Genomic DNA, 21,180 nt, shown 5'->3' on the forward strand with positions numbered 1-21,180 from the left:
TGCCCAGGCTAGAGTCAGGGGCCTTCCCTCATGTGCCCACACCCCATACTTCCCCTATTATAGCCTCTGCCATCATACTGCCACCAGTGTCTGTGGATGGGGAGAGCATGACAGGAGTTGAGAACCTTGGTTGGGGCTTGACACAAAAGGGGCTTTGCTTCTGGACACTCCCACCTGCGCCCATAGTGGAGGGGCAGGGGACATGGGAGGAGGGAAACTAAGGGGAAGCCCCGCCTCTCCAGAGGGCCTCTGCACCCTTTGTCTCCCAAGGGAAGCACAAGCATGTGGCCAGTCAGATAAATCAGGCCTTTCCTCGCCTTTGTGGAGCCACAGGCTGAGGTTGGGACCAAGGGTGAGGGGTTCAGGAGGCCTCTGTGCACCTCTCTCTGAGGCCCTGAGCCCATCATCCCTTCGTTCTTAGAGTGGAAACTGTGAAGAGCGGCAGCTCTGTGCCAGGCGAGGATTTGGCAGTGAAAAGGGTGAGCCTGCCCTGTCTTGGGGGCAACTGGCACCTGGGGTGAGAGGTGGCTGGTGACAGCCTGAGCCCTCTGGAAAGCAGAGGCCCAATTGTGCACAGAGCCAGTATAACAGATGCTCGGGGAGCCCCCAACAACCCCACCCAGCCCTGAGAGAGCCCCCAAAGCTCTAGGGTAGAGCCTGTCCCAGGAAGCCCAAGGCCAGGCCCACCCCACACTTCCTGCTTCCAATTAGCACTAATTGAACAACTGGGAAAACCCACAGAGCATGAAGCGAAAGCAGTTAAGTCTTCAGGGCCCCAGCGAGGCAGGCCCTGTAGGAGCCCAGGTGAGCCAGACTCTGGGGGATGGGCCCTGGGGTTTCTGTCTCTCTGAAAGGGGATCAGGTGATAGGGCCACATCTGGCAGGGTCCCTAGTGGCCCCTCTGGAAGATGGGAGTTGTCCCAGGGCCAGGGCAGAAGCTGGGTGTGGGGGAGCCTGATAAACACCCCCTCTCAGCCTGCATTTAAGGCTCCCCAAAACCTGGCTCTACAAGCATCCCCCTCCCAACCTGGTCTCTTTCATTTCTTCTGTTCCTAGTCCTCACTGCCCAAGTCACCCATTCATTAATCCTTTCACTCCCTCATTTATTCATGTATTAGGTGTCCAGGAGCCCTCCTATGTTCAGATCCTGGGACCACAGATATGGATACGCCAGGCTTGGCTGGTCAGGAGGGCCTTGGGGCCAGGACGTTTTTCAGAGGCCCCAGAACACTGGATGGTCAGAATCGAAACAGGGCTAAGGCAAGTCCGGGGCAGGGGAGGGTCCCGATGCTCAACTCCTTCCTACTGGAGCAGCCCTCTCTCCTACCATCTACCTAGCCAGGCCTGGGCCCAGATTGGCAGATACTGCATTGCAGAGCAACCCGTTACTGGCTCCACTTCATTCTTGGTGGGGAGGAAGAGGCCAGGCTGAGCACTGCGTGCTTATGAATAGAAGTATCAGCTTTGCTTGGCACTCTCTGGGTGGGCCTGTGGGTCTGTTGATCCTCAGACTCCACTCAGGGTATGTGCCAGGCTGTGTCCACATCCATGGCCAAGTTCAAGACAGAAGTTCTGCCAGGAACAGCTAGGACTGGGGGGCGGAAAGAGAAGCAGGCACCAAATCTGAGCTGCTCTAGGGTGGGCCTAGCCTTTGGGGAGAAGGGGGAACTGGCCCTTAGCAAGAGGCTGGCTCTGGAATTTGCATGCTTGAACAGTCTGGGCCCTAGCCCCAGAGTGAGGGCCCCAAGTCCACCCTTTATATAACACCACATGGCTCAGGCCCTCAGCCCTGAGCAGCAGTAGTGGGAGCAATGACCTTTGCCCCACACGTGTGTGTCCGGCCTGACCCCTTGCCCCTGTTCTCCAGAACATCCCTACCATAGAGACAGAGGCTGGGCTCCACTCCCTATCCTTCCTCAGCTTAGAGACCAACCTGGTCCTGGGCAATTTGGTGTTGCCATGACAACCACATACTTTCTTCTTCCCTACTTAGCAGATTGAATGTGAGTTGCAGATGAAATCCTGGTGAGTTGTCTGTTTTGAAAACATGCGGCCATTTGGAGAGCTCTATGCATCTTTCATCTCCCAGGGGCCTCTAACACTCACCCACCCCTTGTATCTTGATGGCTGAAGGAGAGGATATGCACCCTTAACCCTCTCCCTACACACCTAGGGTAGTCCTGGCCCAATGGCACAGCCCCCTTGAGCTATGACCTCTGGTGTGCAAGAACACATGGATAACATCCTCATGGGTATCCTCTGTGGTGAGCGGGCCCTGTGGGCTGGACTGCAATCACCAGGAGCCTCAGACAGTGCATACACCTCTCTGTTGTGAGGCATATGGTGTTTGGGCAAAAGCTCTTGACTCAGGAGGCTCTCTCTGTCCCCTTCAGGAATGTGTACTGCCCTTAAGGACTTGGGCCACCAAGACTGGGAGTTGTTGGCCAGGGACCCCCAGCGTCATCTTAACCGTCATGCATTCCCCAGGGCTGACCTTAGCCTCCTAGGACCAGTGATGAAGAGTCACGTGCAGTGCAGAGCTCGCTGGGAGCAGGCTCAGAGCTCAGCCCCTAGATGGAGGAGATGAGACCTAGGGAAGTAGTCAAAGTGGCCCCATCTGTGATGAGCAGGGTGCTGGTGGCCCTGGGAGGTGATCTCAGCCTGTGAGTTGGGTAGGGCTGGCTTAGCAAGTTAAGGGGAAGTACATATGGAGTGGTCAGAGAATAGTGGGGCTGGGTCTTTCTCTGATCTGCCTGGGTGGAGGATGGAAATCAGCATGGGACATCTTACCAGGAATGGTCACTCAGGATGGACAGGGAGACCTGCCTCTGCCTTCTACACTCAGTGCCAGAGGTCCCTGCCCCACCTTGCAGACGTTAAACCCACCACATGGTCCCATTTGTGTGGCTGCCGACTCACTGGGCTGCAGCATCCTGGGCAGGGGGTTGGCCCTTGAGCATAACTGGACCTCCTTATCTAGGCCTGCATTTCCACCCAGATCTTACTACCTCTCTGAGCCTCAGTGTCTTCACTCTGGGGAAGGCAGAGAGGGGCCAACAGATAGGTTGGTAAGAGTAGAACAAATTGTGAGGGGTTCCCGGAGCAATGTCTCCAAGGAAAGCACACCTGCTGGGTGTATCTGGTCAGATTTTTACGATTTTATAGAGAAAAACATAAAGTAGAAATTTAAAAGTAAATAAAAAAGAGAGAGAATTATAGCTTGAGGAAAAACAAATAATTGTTGCAGAAAGGAAACAGAAAACTACTTGGTTTAGCAGAAAACAATGTTTACATGGTGTTAAACACATGAACACTGAATATCAACTTACCCCAAATCATAGCATTGGAAGGATAGGGAGGAAATGTATGAAGAGGTGGCTATCAGCTCATTTTTCATAGTGGGAAGTCAACATTCTAAAGGTGAAAGTGGCTGGGTGCGATGGCTCATGCCTGGAATCCCAACAATTTGGGCCAAGGCATGAGAATCGCTTGAGGCCAGTTCAAGACCAGCCTGGGCAACATAGTGCGACCCTGTCTCTACAAACTATTTTAACATTAGGCGGGCATGGTAGCAAAGACCTGTAGTACCAGCTACTCAGGAGGCTGAAGTGGGAGGATTGCTTGACCCCAGGCTGCAGTGAGCTGTGATTGTGCCAGTGCACTCCAGCTCAGTCTGGACAACAGAGGGAGACCTCATCTCAAAAAAAAAAAAAAAAAAAAAAAAAAAGAAGAGTGAAAGAGCTAAAAGAACAGAAAGCAATGGGTCAAGAAGGGGGGACTTAGTATTTCCAGTCTTGCAGTATTGTTCAACTTTTAAAACTATGTACCATACATGGATCAAAAGAGAGATTAAATATAAAAGCAGATAGGATTAACATAAAATCTCTCAAACACTGAGGCTTGAGAGGTTTAGTAAATTGCCCAAGGTCATAGAGTAAAGGACACAGCAGAGCTGGAACCCACACCAGGGTCTGTCTGTGCCAGAGCACACAGCAGGCATGAGCGTGGAGTGACCTTGTCAAAACCTTGGACTCTACTCTTGGACCAGGCAGCTCAAAGACCTTCCCCAAGCACCCATGCGGGCTACAAAGATGAGCCTCCAGCGTAAGAGTCTGCACCCCATGCCTGTGGCAAGGGAGACGAGGCCCCCTGAGCAAAGACCTTCCAAAGCCACTAGCCCACAGAGGCCCTGTCACCCAAGGAAGGCGCCAGAGCAGTCGGAAGAGCCCCTGCCTCAGCTGTGCTGCTTCTATTTACTCAGTGGCTTTTGTTCCCTAGCTCCCCATCCAGCTGGGTTGGTTAATCAGATTCTCTGAGGGGAGGGCTGGGGCATCAGTGACTTTACTGACACCCAGAGGAATTGCTTCTTGGGAAGCAATTACTTGTGACAGGCACACATTCCCAGTGGCTGAGCTTGGGGCACCCATCTGTCTGTGGCTGAGGATGCGGTGGAGCCTGGGGGGTCCAGGTCCTCGTTGCTGGCTTGTGCTCAGCAGGGACACCAAGGTCTACTGTTCCTCCAGGGCTTTCTTGGCCTCTGCAGGGGGAAAGACTGTCAGCTGAATGACCAAGTGACAGGTTGCCACAATGTCACAATTAATACAGACCCTCGACTGGGTAGCTGGCATTGTGCAAACCCCTTTTCAGATCTGAACAGTCTGGCCCACTCACCAACAGGTCTGAGTCTCGGGCTCCAGGCCAGGTGGTCATCAACCCACTGGGACCTAGGCAGGCTCCCTTCCTCTCTTAAGGGTGAGGCTAGGGCTGAGAGGCAGTGAAGTTCACTCTCAGGGTTTATCAGCAGGCAAAATGGAGGAGACCAGGCTCTTGGAGGTCTCTGTGTCAGGACATTCACTGTAACAGTTTACAGCATAGAAAGTGCTGGGAACAACCTGCGATGGCATTTCATAAAGGACGTTGTGCAGGACAGTGTGAGCAGGGCAGAGGTGTGTACCATGTGTAGTCAGGACTGGCCTCGGGCAGGACATGGGCCCTGTGTTTCTTTGACTATCTGCAGGGCACTCATTGTCCTTGGGATAATTTGTAATTTAATAGCAAGAAGTACATAAAATACATAGTATCAGGAGATAAAATCACTTAACAGGAAAATTAATACATGGTATAGATATTTTAAACTTGGCCAGGCACAGTGGCTCACGCCTGTAATCTCAGCACTTTAGGTGGTCGAGGTGGGAGCGTCAAGAGTGTGAGACTAGCCTGGGCAATATAGTGAGACCCCATCTCTACTAATAATTAAGAAAAAAATTAGGCAGGTATGGTGGCTCCTGCCTGCTGTCCCAGCTATTCCAGAGGCTGAGGCTATAGGATCACTTGAGCCCTGGAGACTGAGGCTGCTATGAGCTATGATTGCATCACTGCACACCAGCCCAGGCAGCAGATCAAGATCCTGTCTCAAAAAAAAAAAAAAGAATATTTTAACCTCCACTGTGACCTCTGTGCTGGTCTAGCTCCCCTGCAGGACCCAGGCTCCAGCCTTGCCATGCACAGGCCTACTGGCTCCCCAACTCTCCATTCCACCTCAAAGAACTGCTGAACCCCGACTTTTCCTTGGTCCCTACAATGGCCCTGGAGCAACAGTGGGCTGGGATTAGAACCTTCTGCAGATGGAGAAAAGGCAAAGCCACCTGCTAGGATCTCACAGGAGACAAAGGCAGGGCTGGGATTAGAATGCAATTCCGGGCTCTCCAGCTCAGTTGTCTGATCAATAGTAGGTCCTCTGGCCCGGTAGGCAGTGGGGATGTGGTAAAACATCATCTCCAAGCTGCAAAGGCAACCAGGGCCCCTGCAGAGTTAAGGGGAATGTCCCACAGAGGCTGATACAAGTGAGGGAGGCCTACAGCAGTGGGGTGTCAAATCAGAACCAGCTATGCTCAGGTCATGGCTCTCTGACAAGGAGAAGCAGGAAGAGGAAGGCCCGATGGACCCCCACTACTCAGATATGACCCACACACCAAATGTCCATGGCCTTACATCTTCCCTAGGATCAGCGCTGGGCCAAGACATGTGTGGTGTCTCCCTGATGTCCACAAGTCTGTAGGCAGAACTCACTTCCCTTCCTGGAAAAACTCCATCTTATTAGTAGTTCAGGACAGCACCCTAGGCCGGTTGAGGTAACTCATACCTGTAATCCCAGCACTGTGGGAGGCTGAGGCAAGTGGATCACCTGAGGTCAGGAGTTTGAGGCCAGCGTGGCCAACAGGGCAAAAACCCATCTCTAGTAAAAATACAGAAATTAGCTAGGTGTGGGGGTGGACACCTATAATCCCAGTTACTTGAGAGGCTGAGGCAGGAGAATCACAGAGGTTGCAGTGAGCTGAGATTACACTACTGCACACCAGCCTGGGCGACAGAGCAAGACTCTGTCAAAAAAAAAAAAAAAGCATCCTTTGGGCATCCTAAGTTCAAAGCTGCTTCTGCCAGGAGAAACCAGTCAATTTTAACCCGGCATCCTTCATCCCAGTGCGGTGAAAGAAACAAACAAAAGCAGTGTTTGCAACAAAACAAAACTCAGCAAGTTTCTGGAACAGCCTGTGATGAGCGGGTTCAAGGTGAGACACTGGCAATTGGTGGGTAAGGCCATGTGGGGGTGCAGGGGTGTCCTCATGGGCCACCGTGGCCCAGGCCTGGGAAAGCCTAAGGGCCAGGAGAGCTCATGCCTGTGGCTGCCCCAACATGGGGCAGGACCCACTCATCCCTTTCCACTTTCTTCAGAAACTGCCCACAGCAGCTGGTCCTCCCTGGACAAAGTCACCTTCTCTCCTGACGCCAGGACCCCTTTTGCTTTCTGCCTTAATCTAAGGCTGCAGGGAAATCCAAACAACTAGCTGTCTGAAATTGCTGGAAGTCATTTAACCAGCTTCTGGAGCATCCCTGCTTGTCCCGGGGAGGTGTGCAGAATGTGCGTCTGAACAAGCATTTGCTGGCAGCTAAGGTGTTGCTTCCCCAGGCCTGGTTGCTTGGGGTTTCCTGTGGGTCAAGATGGCCAGGGAGAGACCTATGTTAATTCTAGCTAAATAAGCCTGCTTGGCCCAGAGTACACTGAAGTTTATACACTGAATTAAACTATACTATTGGTGCAGTTAATTAGAAATCAAGCGGCAACAGGAGGCCTAAGGTAAAGACCATCCAAGGGTGCAGTAACACTGGGAACACCTCGGGTGGTTGTGGAGCAGGGAATACTGGTCTGGTCCCATGAATGCCGTCTCAACATGGAGACTGCATGAGGGCCTCGTAAAGAGGGCTTATGCAAAGATCTCTGAGATGGGAGGCGACCTCTGCTCACAAGATCTGGGAGGGTCTTTGCAGATGGGAGCTGGCCAGGAGGAGAAAAGCCTGGCAGAGCAGAGATCACAGAACGCCTCAGGCTCTGCCTAGGTTCTCGGAATATGGAGTGGTTGTAATTGCTCTATGTCCTCAATGCTGGGGAGATAAAAGCCCCTGGATGCATTGGGTGTGGTCAGACACCATGCCAATCCGCTATACTTCTCTCAGAGTACTAGTTCAGCATGTCTTAGAAGGATCTCAAGTGCTCTCCACCCTGCTACCCCTTCACCCTCCCCTTCCACTCCCATAAGCTCAATGAGATTATGCACATAATAAAAGTGTTTGGAGCCCAGAGCTAGGGGCCAACGTGGTTCCCAGGCTTGGTCCCCTGGACCCATGCTGTAAATTCTACTCTTGTGTCTCTATTTCCTTTTCTCAATCCCTCGTCACTGCTGAGACTCAGGGCACTCATGTGCGGGGTTGGGGCTGGTACCCAACAGTTTCCTAGGCTAATCCACATCCAGGCACCTGGCTCTGCACAGTCTCCCTTCCCAGCACCCTCACCCTCCAAATCTCTTGCAGGGCCAACTGGGCCTAAAAGGAGTTTTCATTTCTTCTTCACCTGCAGCTTCTTCTTTCTGGAAAAGGAAAAGGAATGTTTCCACTAGAGTTTAAAAAGATGCTCTACCACCATATGCACTTCTGTGGACTGGGGTTAGATGGGAGGAGGAAGCAGCAGTAGGGAAACAAACGTTCCTAGGAACCACAGTCCTTCTGTAGCCTTGTATCGGCAGATTTTAAATTCCACTCACTGAAGTCCACTAGGCTAGAGCTAGACACCCCTGCCTGGGGCTTTACTTACATCCTCTCACTTACTCCTTGCTACACCCTATGAGGCAAGTGCTATTGTGTCCATCTTTAGATGAGTAAACTGAGGCACGGGGGATCAAGCACTTTGCTCAAAGATTCACAGCTTGAAGAGGGTAGGGCAGCATAGCTGAGCTGGGTCCATTGACCAGGCCTGGGGAAGCAAAGCCACAGCTACCTCAAACCCCTCTCTGGACATGTCCCACACCACCCCACCCCTGGCCTCACCACACACACCTGCCTAATTCTCAAGGGAGAAAGAAAATAGGGCTGTTGGAAGATAGGAGGAGGAGCCTGATGGTGACAGAGAAGCCTGGGAGGTCACAAGAACAGGGCTACTGGGCCTGATACAGGTGAGGGCCTCCCTGGCTGGGGCATGGGGAGAGGTGTGAGGATAAGGCTGGGCAGCACTGGCTCCAGGACTCCCAAGGGCATCATAAGAACCAGCCCAAATGAAGCCAAGGGAAAGAAACAGGGACCTGGGTTCATCAATGCCATGCGTTCTGGGCCAGGTGCCTTCTGTTGGTAATGAGGCTGAAGGATAAGCCATTAAATCGAGTATTTGTAATGCCCTCACCCTCCCTCCTCTGCTGGCTCAGCCACAGCAGGCCTTTGAGCTGGATCAATAGGGTTGAGGGTGGAAGGGAGCAGCACCTGGCATAGCTGTAGAGGTGAGGTGCAGGGTGTCGGGAGAGAACTACCTCTGCACGGGGACTGGAAGAAAGAAGGGCGGATGTGTGTCAAGTGGACACCTAGGAAGCCTTGCTAAGGCTTGGGGTTTCCAGGGCTTTTGGAGCTGAACTTGCCTCCCATCTCTGTTCTCCTTTCATCTTTCCTGGACCGAGTCAGGTGGGTGACAGATGAGGAAACCGAGGCACAAAGAGGCAAGATCTCCTGCCCATGGTTCCAAAGTGAGGAATTAGACTCAAGAGGCCAAAAGTGAGGTGCCTTCCCACACCTTGGTGGTGCTACCAAGGTCAGGGGCCCCAAAAGACAGGACCCTGGGGTATGCAAAACCTTTTCTTTGTAATGGACCATAATTTTTTTTTCTGGCCAGATTTCTCTCAGTATGTATGTATGTATGTATTTATTTATTTATTTTGAGATGGAGTTTCGCTTTTGTTACCCAGGCTAGAGTGCAATGGCACAATCTCGGCTCACTGCAACCTCCGCCTCCTGGGTTCAGGCAATTCTCCTGCCTCAGCCTCCTGAGTAGCTGGGACTACAGGCACGTGCCACCATGCCCAGCTAATTTTTTTTATTTTTAGTAGAGACGGGGTTTCACCATGTTGACCAGGATGGTCTCGATCTCTTGACCTCGTGATCCACCGGCCTCAGCCTCCCAAAGTGCTGGGATTACAGGCTTGAGCCACCACGCCCGGCTGTCTCTCAGTATTTATGCCAATGTTTGTGCAAGACAATTGCCTTAAATTCCTTAAGGTGGGATGAAGACTGAGGCAGGGGAGGAACTGTAGAGAAACAAGCCATGGAACATCAGGGACGGATTTAAAACAATCAAATCCTGTGTGTTCCAAACTTGCTGGTTTTTTGCTTTTGTTTTTGAAACAGTCTCGCTCTGTCACCCAGCCTGGAGTGCAGTGGTGTGTCATGGCTCACTGTGGCCTCAACTTACTGGGCTCCAGTGATCTTCCCGCCTCAGCCTCCCGAGTAGCTGGAACCACCGGCACATGCTACCATGCCTGGCAAATTACTTTACCGTTTGTAGAAAAAGAGTCTCCCTATGTTGCCCAGGCTGGTCTCAAACTCCTGGGCTCAGGTGATCCTTCTATCTCAGCCTCCCAAAGGGCTGGGTCATAGGTGTGAGCCACCCCATATGATGTCAAATATGTATTTTACATAATAAGAACACATCCTTCTTTCAAGAAAACTCTTAAACAAACCCCCACATTCCAAACAAATACAAATGGAGGGGCTCTGGTTGCGGGAGGGGCTCTGGTTGCGGCATGAGCAGGATAGTCCTGCAGTCCTCTCAGGGTCCCTGTCAACACCACAGAACAGATCAGCCCCCTCGTCTAATAGAGGGAGGAACTTGGCCAACTTTGGTGGCTCACACCTGTCATTCCAGCACTTTGGCAGGCTGAGGTGGCTGGATTGCTTGAGGCCAGGAATTCAAGACCAGCCTGACCAACATGGTGAAACCCCATCTCTATTAAACATGCAAAAATTAGCTGGGTGTGGTGGCGTGTGCCTGTAATCCCAGCTACTCGGGAGGCTGAGGAGAATTGCTTGAATCTGGGAGGTAGAGGTTGCAGAGAGCTGAGGTCACGCCACTGCACTCCAGCTGAGGTGATGGAGCAAGACTGCCTCAAACAAAACAAAACAAAACAAAACAAAACAAAAATAACAGAGGAAAGAAATTAGCTCAGAACTAAAGAGGGATCTGGAATCAGACAGTCCAGGGGCCGGCCCCAGCTGTGCTGTGTTCTTCCTAGCTATGTGGCTCAGAGAAAATCAAGTCACTTCTCTGTGCCTAAGTTGTGAAGATCTCACAGCTGACACCTGTAAAACGTGTTGCCACACAAACCTGGCACATGCTCAGAGCTTCGTAACTGCTGGTGTGAGGGAGACTTGTTCAAGGTCCCCCACGAATTTGAGAAGGGCAGTTGGGGTGGGGGTGTATAACGGAAGGCAGGGATGCAACATGCTGTGCCATTTAGAAAACGAAATACACATGAAGCAAAACCCTGTTCATGTACTTCAAACAACAGACACAGGGCTGGGCATGGTGACTCACACCTGTAATCCCAGCACTTTGGGAGGCCAAGGTGGGAGTATCACTTGAGGTCAGGAGTTTGAGACCAGCCTGGCCAAAATGATGAAACCCCGTCTCTAATATACACACGAAAAGAAAGTTAGCCAGGCGTGGTGGTGGGCACCTGTAATCCCAGCTATTCAGGAGGCTGAGGCAGGAGAGTCACTTGAGCCCGGAAGGCAGAGGTTGCAGTGAACTGAAATTGCGTCACTGCACTCCAGCCTGGGTGACAAAGTGAGACTCTGTCTCAAAAAAAACCAAGAATGGGCCGGGAGCAGTGGCACATGCCTGTAATCTTTGGGAGGCCAAGGTGGGAGGATTACTTGAGCTCAGGAGTTTGAGAACAGTCTGGGCAACATAGTAAGACTCTGTCTCTACTAAAAATTAAAAAAAAAAAAAAATTAGCCAGGCAGGTACTCAAGAAGTTGAGGTGGGAGGACTGCTTGAGTCCAGATTAGGGCTACAGTGAGCCATGAGCATGCTACTGCACTCCAGCCTGGGCAACAGAGCAAGACCCTATCTTAAAAAAAAAAAAAAAGGAAATAAATAAAAGACATGGGCACAGGTGGATTTCTCCAGTGATGGTGTAGATAGAAGAAGTGCTGAAGACAGGACACTCCTGGAGTCCTTCCACCCAGAGCCTGGCTCTTGGCCCTTTGCCTGCAGATGTGCGGCAGGCAGAGCTGAGAGCGGGCAAAGACAAGTTGCCACTGTGCTTGGGCATCCTGCCCACCGGCCCCACCAGGCAGCCAGAGATCCACATGGTTTCCATCACGGTTACAAAAGAAACAAATGCAAGTAGCTCTGTCCCTTCTGTGGCCCCCCACAGCCCGACATCTGCACACCTGCAAAGAACATTCTCTCGTCATTAGAGAGATGCCATTTGGGGATCTCAGAAGCCATGCAGGGGAGACAGAAACCTTCAGCTCTAGTTCAGGAACATTAAACGCGCTATGCTAACCTGGTTTGCTCATAAAATTCTTGTGTTAATGTCCTAGGGGAAACAAAAAGGATAGCTATTTTAGCAGCATTCTCTAGTTTGGTTGGGCTGCCCTGTTTTCCTTCTGGCTGCAATGTCCTGATTCTCTGGGTCTCTGTGGTTCTCCCGTGGCCCTAACGGGCCTCTGTGAGGGAAGACAAGAGTGTGCTCTGAGGCTGGCGATGCTGGACTTTTCTTCTGTACCTGGGGAAAGGACCGGCTTCTATGTCACCAGCTCCTCTCTGAATATCCTCCTAATTCCCCTGGGAACAGTGGTGGACAACAAAAGGCTTCTGAAAGCGGTCCTCGGGCACCCCTGATGCCATTCCCCTGGTGTCACCTTTTGTGATTTTCAACTGAAAGGGCAAAGAAGTCAGGAGTAGGTGAGCTGGGAACTAAACTGGCGCTGCCCACAGAAAGTCATGCTTTCATTGCAGGCTCCCCCTGCTCTCCCACCCCACATGGCCACGTGGAAGCCACGCACTATTAGTTCCACATAATTGGAAAGTGTGTCAGGATCTCCCAGACACGAATCAGAAACATGCTGCTCAGTTGTCACCTCCAATGTGACTAATGGAGCTGTGTCTTAATTAGTCACTGCTCACTGACTGCGATGACAGCGCCTGAGCCTGTTCCAAGGTCCCAACCTGTGATGGGGCGCTGCAGAGGAGATTAAAGGTGAGAGGCCGCTGGGAAGGATAATTTTTCAGGTGTCTTTCCCACTGAGCACTGTGAACCCAGGTGGCATCTGCCAAACCCCTTGGTCAACATCGTGACAAGACAGTCAATAGGGTCATAACACTGGGACACATTTACTGGAGGCAGAGAGGAGGAAATGTGACGGGGAAATGGTAGTCTAGAAGATTCCTTCACAAGTCAGCTGTTCTGTCACGGGTCCTTGTGCGGCTCCCCTGGGAAGGGGCCATGAAGGATGAACTGAGCCACTCTGGCTGGCCTTCACCAGGCAAATGCTGCTCAGGCCATGGGGCCCACCTGCCCCCAGGGCAGCCCAGCGACTGGCTAATGTATGACCTGTGATCTACAGTAGCTGTCTTGTAAAGATGACCTGAGACAGTTCCATTTCTCCTGCAGGGGTTTGCACTCAGAAGCAAAGAGGAGGGAGGAGGGTAGGGGCTGAAAGTAAAAGGTAAGAGACTCCCACCTCTAGTGGAAGCACCTAGGCCTCTACCCTATGGGCAGCACTCATGTCTGGGCCCTCCTCCTCTCACTGCCCACCAGCATGAGGGCTGGTCTGCTGTCTGGGCCCCAGGAAAAATGAGAATCACCCCAGTGTGAAGCCAGGAGGAGCAGAGAGGGCCGGAAGCTGCTCCAGAGCTTGGCCCCTGCCAGTCTCATAGCAAGGTAGCCTCCAGGCACCACCTCACTGCTTCCAGCATCCCCTTCCCTCCCTCCTAAGCGCCCAGGGCCCAGTGTTCACTGGGCCTCACAGATGCAGCATCCAGGCTCTTTAACTCTCAGGCCCCTCAGAAATGACTGAGATGAAAACAAAATTTACTAGCTCCAAAATATAACATTACAAAATTGCCTTTTCAAATGCTTTCCAGTTGCTACAGAACATACACCATATCAGTTAGGCAGCCACCACTCTTGTGTCATCCTCACAAATGCTTGTGTTTCAAAGTGGGACATGATGTACTGCAAAAGGTTCCACAAACTGGGGCTGGGGTCTCCAAACTTGAGTGTGTGGAGCCTGCAGAGGTGGGAACAGAGTTCTAGGCACACTTACTTTGCAGAGGATCTATGACATGCAAGGAAAGAGCTAATTCTCCACATCTCACCTCCAGCACTTTCCTTTCAAGCCCCAATGCCCAAGAAGGATGGACAAGTGAACTGGTGAAGAATTGACTGCATTTTGGAACAGGGGCTAAGAGCAACTCCTGCTAATTCAGCTGAAGGATAATTAAGAAGTATTTATAAGTCTGCCTTCATTAGGCCCCTAAAGGAGGCTGAACTACATTAAGAGCCCATTTTCCCAACTGTGCTCTGATACACTCAGACAGTTCTGGTTAAAAATGAGTAACACAAATTATGGGACTGATCATGCCAAGGTAATTGGGGACTGACTGATAATGCAAATCAATGAGTCTTCCCTCTCCTCAAATTCTTCAAGTCAAGCATCTTTTCTGCTACCTTGAAACTTCGTTAGCAAATGAAATATTTACAACATTAAGGGCCAATTCACTCAGGTAAGCAAATAACAGTAAAGCAACTAATTTTTCATCTGCATCTGATTGGCTCAGAAGTCTCATTTCCAAATACACAAGTCTCAGTTACTTCCTGGACACGCGTAGAATATTCAGTAAATAATTTTAGAGTAGTGATCTTGTTCAATTGCTTTTTCTTTATTCTTTTTTTCCTTATTTATTTTTTGAGACAGGGTATCGCTCTGTTGCCCAGGCTGGAGTGCAATGGCACGATCTCATTTCACTGCAACCTTCGCCTCCTGGGTTCAAGTGACTCTCCTGCCTCATCCTCCTGAGTAGCTGGAATTACAGGCACCTTGTTCCATGCCCGGCTAATTTTTGTATTTATAGTAGAGATGGGGTTTCACTATGTTGTCCAGATTGGTCTCAAACTCCTGACCTCAGGTGATCTACCCGTCTTGGCCTTCCAAAGTGCTGGGATTACAGGCGTGAGCCACCACACCCAGTCTTCAGTCGCTTTTTCTAGTTCTCTGTGTTTCGTCTTTGAGAAATTTCTAGGGGAACACTGACACTTGGGCCTTAGCTCACCTTCTTTCCAAATCTGGTCCTTTCTGACAGGCTCCACAGGCCTCTCAGCTTCCAGTGCGCCTTCCAAAACTCTTCCTTAGGGCCACTGAGAACCTTGTGCAAGCAGCTTCGTAAGTCCATGGGTCAGCTCCAAAGTTGCTTAGGACTGAGCTGCTGGTGGGAGCTCTTACTAGCAAGCCCCCTGCATGCCCATCTCATTTGCCATTGGTGCCTGGCCCCCAAAAAGAGCAGGGGTGTGTAAATATGTGAGGAAGGCCATGCAAGGTGACTCACACCTGTAATCCCAGCATTTTGGGAGGTGGAAGTGGGCAGATCACTTGAGGTCAGGAGTTCCAGACCATCCTGGCCAACATGGTAAAGCCTCGTTCCTACTAAAAATACAAAAATTAGCCAGGCATGATGGTAGATGCCTGTAGTTCCAGCTACTGGGAGGCTGAGACACAAGAATTGCTTGAACCTGGGAGGCGGAGGTTGCAGTGAGCCAAGAACATGCCACTGTACTCCAGTCTGGATGACAGAGCAAGTCACTGTCTCAAATAAATAAATAAGCAAATTGTCCCCACCCCCTTTTCAGCCATGGCTCTTCCAAGACTAGGCCAGGGATCATGCTGCCCCTGACTTCCTGCTGGGAACTGAACTCCATCTATCCCAGAGGCCACACAGCAGCACTCACAGCACCTACCTTCTAGGCCTGCCCAGCCTCTCACCTGAGTCCCTCCTCATCCAGGTTCTAGATGCTCCCACTCCTGCCTACCTCTTCCTCAACATCAAAAGCTGCTCAGGAAATAATTTTTTTTTTTAGAGACAGGGTCTTGCTCTGTTGCCCAGGTTGGAGAGCAGTGGTGTGAACATGCTCACTGCAGCCTCAAAATCCTAGGCTTAAGCAATCCTTTGCACCTCAGCCTCCCATGTGGGAACTGCAAGTGTCTGCCACCATGACCAGCTAATTTTAACATTTTTTGTAGAGATGGGGTCTCCCTGTGTCGCCTAGGTTGGTCTTAAAATCCTGGGCTCAAGCGATCCTCCCACTTCAGCCTCCCAAAGTGTCAAGATGATAGGCGTGAGCCACCGCGCCTGGCCTGGGATGTAATTCTTTTTTTGTTTTTTTCCTCCCACCAGAGAACAAAAGGGAAATAAATCTTGATGGGGTTATTTTACATCTTAGTGTGATTGAGTTATTGAGTCCACTCTGGGATTGGAATTTCCAGTATCCTCACTAATTCTGGAATAACAGCCTTTGAACCAGGTGAAAGGAAATTCTATCACCTGATTGAGGACAATATTAGAGCGAAGGGGCTGTCCTAGACCCCTGAAATCACACACTTGCCCTACTCTGCACTGAAACTAGTCCTGACTTCTCAAGGAATGGCTGTTTAACAAAACACAAAAACAAAAACGAATAAAACAGGCCGGGTGCAGTGGCTCACGCCTGTAATCCCAGCACTCTGGGAAGCTGAGGCGGGTGGATCACAAGGTCAGGAGATCGAGACCATCCTGACCAACATGGTGAAACCCCGTCTCTATTAAAAATACAAAACATTAGCTGGGTGTGCTGGTCCGTACCTGTAGTCTCAGCTTCTCAGGAGGCTGAGGCAGGGGAATTGCTTGAAGCTGGGAGGCAGAGATTGCAGTGAGCCGATATCGCACCACAGCACTCTAGCCTGGTGACAGAGCAAGACTCCATCTCAAAAAATAAATAAATAAATTAAAACAAAACAAAATGAACAAAACAAAGATCAGGCCAGACAGAGAAGATAGGAGAGAAAAATCCCACAAACTGAGAAACACAGCAGGACAGGGAGAGGAGCAAAGGAGACACCAGGCCTTTTAGTTCTAGACATAGGAGGCTCATTGGCACAGGCCAGGACACTGCCCCTCTTCCAAAGTCAAGAATCCCAGTCCCAGCTATGGCGTCAATGGAGGGAGAAACATTCTAGCTGAGGAATACCAGAAGTTCACATCCTCAAGTGACTTACCCACCCTCCTTATGAAATTGAAGAATATTTGTCCCTTTTGGAGGGAGAAGGGGTATGCAAGAAGAAAGGTCTTTACAAAAATATGAAGAAAACATTGTATTTCTTTTCAAACCAGGGGACTGATATGAAACTAGCAACAGGAACGCATGATTAAAGAAAAAAAATGGCTGTTCTGGAATCACAGCACTTCGGGAGGCTGAGGCAGGAGGATCACTTGAGCTCAGGAGTTCAAGGTAACATAGTGAGATACAGTCTTTACAAAAAAATTAGAAAGTAGCTGGGTGAGGCAGCACACACCTGTGGTCCCAGCTACTCAGGAGACTGAGGTGGGAGGATCACTTGAGCCCAGGATTTTGAGGCTACAGTGAACTATGATGATACCCACTGCCCTCTAGCCTGGGTGAGAGGAGAGACTGAGACCTTGTCTCTGGAATGAATAAATAAAGACAGGAGGAAGGAGGGGCCCTGCTTGAATCAGGTTGGGAAGTGGCTGGGAACAGGGCAGCATAGCGCCTCCAGGAGTTGCAGTCAGGTCAGCATTAAACAGCACAGCAGCAGCTTCTCACTGAGAGACCCCAAGCCAAATCTGAAGTGCTCAACATTCACGCGTGGCCAGAGGAGCACAGCAAGTCAGCGATATTCCTTCCTTTCATAAAGGTTGTGCCTCAGAGACTTGTTTCCATGGATAAGTAGCCTCACTATATTTTAAGTAGTATTTAAAGACAAAAGTGTGATTTCTGCTCCTCAAATCCAAAGTGAAGCAGGCTGGTCCACAGGTACGCAAACTCCCTGAGGCAACAGTTGTGGCTCTAGAGGGTCTAGCAGGGGAAATGCCAGAGGTCTGGCCAGCTGAGCTTCAGGAGGCGCCAGAGGCACAGAACGGCAGAGGCCCAGCCGTCAAAGTACAGACAGCCCAGGTGGCAGGTGCCAGTCCTGGGAGAACACGCAGCCATGAGCATGACTCTCCCTACACACAGGGAAGCAGGACATAGGAAGAAGCCCTGGGCTGCCTTCCCAGCTGGCTGTCTTTCAAGAGGAGCTGGCCCTGACAGTAGTACTAGGCAAACAGCAGTGGAGAGATGAAACAGTGAACGCTTCCTTCAGACACAGAGCCTCTCTCAACCTGAGAGCATAATCCTAGGGGTCCTGCTCCCAGAGGCTACGGAAGTCACAGGGCTGCTTGTGAAACAGCAGCTGTGTTCCTGGAGCAGAGAACAGGCACGGTGGACATGAGCACGACTGGTCCTGGGCTTGTCACTAAGGAAGACAATGGGGCATGCCAACCTTGCTGGCATCACAGCCATGTGGGCTTGCCGGAAAAGCCAATCTCAGAGCCCTCCTCCCGGGAGACACAGACCTTGAAGGCCTGGAGTGGGTCCTGGAAAGCCACATTCTCACTTGCAACCCACTTCTCAGTCTGTGCCTCCCTCCTTTGGGACCAGCCAGGGAAGGCAGCTATGGTTCCAGCTTCTAAGTCAGATAAAAGGCATGACAGCCATACCGCAGGTCCATTCTTTCCCCACTGGCAACATTCTCTTGTCACATCTATCAAAATTCTGAGGCAGGTAGAATGAGGATGATGCTTGAGTCTGGGATCAAGTGGGCACGGGGTAGGTACAGGGTCCTGGGAGGGTGATCAGCAGCTGCAGAGTAGAGTAACCGTTCATGAGGACTGAAGGGCCCTTTCTGTGCACTCCAGGGACAGCAAAAGAACATGGGAGGGAGGGAGAGAGGACTGCCTTCTATGTGTGCTCCACCTGACTTCATGGGACCATCCATTTTTCTGAGCTGGCCTGACCTTGCCCTATGAAGGCATGACTGAGGCCACGCTTTTGGAGGTCCTCTAATTTAGCTGCTTTTCTCCCAATTAGTGCAAAGCGTTCTCTCTCTGAGTAGATAAAACCCTGCCAGGGTGACTAGGCCGGGGTCTTGGTGTACTGACAGGTCTTGATCCTTGGCCCCTGGGTACTGGCTCGGGGCAAGCAGATTTAAGTACATGCATATTAATGCATGATAGGAGTTGCCCTTACTGGCCCTCTCTCTAGGTGTAGACACAGGAAGTTCAGGGCACTGAATGAGAGGATTATTAACATCCTAGTTACAGTTTGCGCATGAAGTTCTGAAGGATGATCATATCTAAAAGGAATTAATACAGTAATGAAAAAGAAATACATTATACCCCAGAACACTGCTCATGATCTCACCAGCAGGGTGCAGGCTGCAGAATGCCTGGGCTCATGGTGTAGCCTGGAGCACCAGACCCCCATGCCACCACCCTCGCCCTGGGGCTGGAATTCATTTTTCTTGATCAGTGCTGGAAATAATGGGTCAGCGGGAGGGGCCTGACTCAGTAATACTTGTCATATAGAATTCACCCTGACTGTCTTATTCTGAAGATAAAGAAAGTACATCTGTTACACCTTATCTGCCACCAGTACAATTCCCATGTGAGAAGTTACAGAAAGCTGCAAAGCAGCATTCCCTTCAGGGACAAAGTGGCTCAACTGGATCACAGTTTTCTTCAAAGTCCGCCTCTTGCAGGTGACCGGGTCAGGAGTCCCCAGCTAGCTTTCACCCACCTGAGAGCCCACCCTGGGTCAAGTATGCGCTGACCTGGGGCAGTGGGGAACAGTGTGATCACGACAGGCAAGATTCCTCTAACTTACTCTGGGAAATGTTATCTGAAAACCTTCCTGGTTTCATTTCTTGAATTTCTCACTGGGTAGCATTTGTCCTTCTCTAAAAACCCAGACCACAGTGTTGACACAGAGAAAGCCACAACTCCAGGGCCACACCGTTTCCATCTGGTGCATAACATCATCTCTCTTTCTCTCTTTTACCACAGAAGTTCCATATTCCTGTGAAGGGTAAAATGGCTGCATTTCTTTTTCTGGGCCAGATGATTATTAACAATTAACAAATAAGACTTAGTTTGTGGGAGCATGCAACTCCAAAGGCCAATCACACTCAAAGGGAACGAGTATATTAGTGAAAGAGAAAATGCTGATCACTATAAAATGATGAAAAAACTATATTATTTTTAAAGGGGTTTTTGGCCTTCACTTAAAAATGAAACTCCTCCTCCCCATTTCAGATTCTGAATGAACACAAGTGTCTCAGGCAGTGGCTCCCTCTGGCCTCACCTCTGGGGCTGCTGTCACTCCGCTGCAGAGCCCTCAGTGGGGCTCTTACATAGGATATGTGTTCCGCCCCTGGAACTGCCCATAGCTGGTCCAGGTGCCTCAGGTGTCCACGTTCCCCTGGAGTCAGGTTGTTTTGTCAGTGCGTCTGGGAACACCTAACTGAGTCCTGAGGAAATGGACCAGCTTGGTCTCTGTGAGGAATGCTGTCCCAAGCGTTGCTCCCAGACAGAAGGCCCCCAGGGCAATGTGTCCCAGTCTGGCTGGCCAACCCTGCTCACAGCAGAGGAACACCTGGGTAGAGAAACCACTGTTGGTGCCCATTCCTCAGTCTGTGCTTCCCTCCTCTGGGACCAGCCAGGGAAGGCAGCTCTGGTTCCAGCTTCTAAGTCAGATAAAAAGCATGACAGCCATACTGCAGGTCCATTCTCTCCCCACTGGCAACATTATTTTGTCACATCTATCAAAAGATGCTACCCTAGAGGCCTGGGAAGGGGATGGGGGATCCAAACACCTGTCCAGTTGGGTTCAGGCAGGGCAGGAAGGGGAGGCCTAGTGGAAGGGACAGCGGGGCAGTTGCAGAAGCATGCAGCGTGGTGGCTCAGGGAGTCTCACCTCTGAAACAGCAGTGACCCCACCGCTGAGGGCAAATGCCCCAAGCAGGACTGGTGACAGGCACAAGCCAGCCAGGGGCCTGTGGGGGCTCCTTCGGTAGTAGTGGTGGATGAAGCAAAGGCTCTGTGTGATCCGGATGCCCATGTTAAAGCAGTTGGCCAAGATGAAGCCCACGCTGCCACACCAACGGGTCAGGAGATAGGATAACACCAGGAATGAGGAGGACAGGGCCAGCATCACAAAATTGTACCTGGGAGAAGGAGACAGCAAAGCAGGGCAGTGGTAACCTCACCCCGGACAAGGCTGCTACCAAAACAGCAGCCACAAACATCAGCTCACAGAAAGAACCTGAGTTCCCAGAATCCAGGGTTTTATAACATTGAATGCTACACGGAGACCATGGAAATGTCCCAGTCCCCTTACCCTGAACAGAAGGGTAAGAAACAACTCAAGAGTTATATGTGTTTTGAAGATAATAATTGGTTAGTTAAGTGACACTTTGGGATCAAAACACATGAAAACTCTGTTCAGCCCAAGTCCTCAATGTGATATACAAGAATGTGACCAGATAATAATTATGTATTGGAAGCTAACTGTGTGACAGGCTCTGTGAGGAGTGCTGGGGACACACTAGTGAATGAACACACATGGCCCTTGGGAAATGCAGCACCCAGCAACCTTGGGCAGGAGACCCCATTCAAAGCAAATGACTGGCCTCCAAAACGAAATGGGAACTGAAACCAAAGCCTGGATCACCTCTGCTGTTTCCAGACTCTTACAGAGCCTCACGCCC

The 21,180-nt window shown here is 50.8% G+C and overlaps 1 protein-coding gene and 1 pseudogene across 8 annotated transcripts in view; both read right to left on the reverse strand.

Moving 5' to 3' along the window:
• Positions 1 to 5,031: 5,031 nt before the first annotated feature.
• RFT1 (RFT1 glycolipid translocator homolog) overlaps positions 5,032 to 21,180 on the reverse strand; it is a 53,878-nt gene continuing 37,729 nt past the window's right edge. For 3 of the 7 annotated variants that reach the window (XM_078351154.1, XM_078351152.1, XM_008981811.5), the window contains 2 exons: positions 20,388 to 20,637; positions 19,651 to 20,066 (listed from right to left, as the gene is read on the reverse strand). In XM_078351154.1, coding sequence (XP_078207280.1) covers positions 19,899 to 20,066; positions 20,388 to 20,637 — 418 coding nt within the window. In that variant the 3' untranslated portion in view covers positions 19,651 to 19,898. Of the gene's footprint in view, positions 7,923 to 19,425; positions 20,067 to 20,387; positions 20,638 to 21,180 lie in introns of those variants that run through there. The other 4 variants (XM_078351153.1, XM_035275820.3, XM_078351155.1 and 1 more) reach the window with 2 other exon arrangements.
• On the reverse strand, positions 17,309 to 19,917 carry LOC128929732 (uncharacterized; annotated as a pseudogene). Its single transcript, XR_008476739.2, has 2 exons — positions 18,176 to 19,917; positions 17,309 to 18,043 (listed from the first exon to the last, which is right to left on the reverse strand). The product of XR_008476739.2 is annotated as an uncharacterized LOC128929732 (transcript).

Source organism: Callithrix jacchus, chromosome 15 (assembly GCF_049354715.1).
Source record: "Callithrix jacchus isolate 240 chromosome 15, calJac240_pri, whole genome shotgun sequence".
Lineage (NCBI taxonomy): Eukaryota > Metazoa > Chordata > Mammalia > Primates > Cebidae > Callithrix > Callithrix jacchus.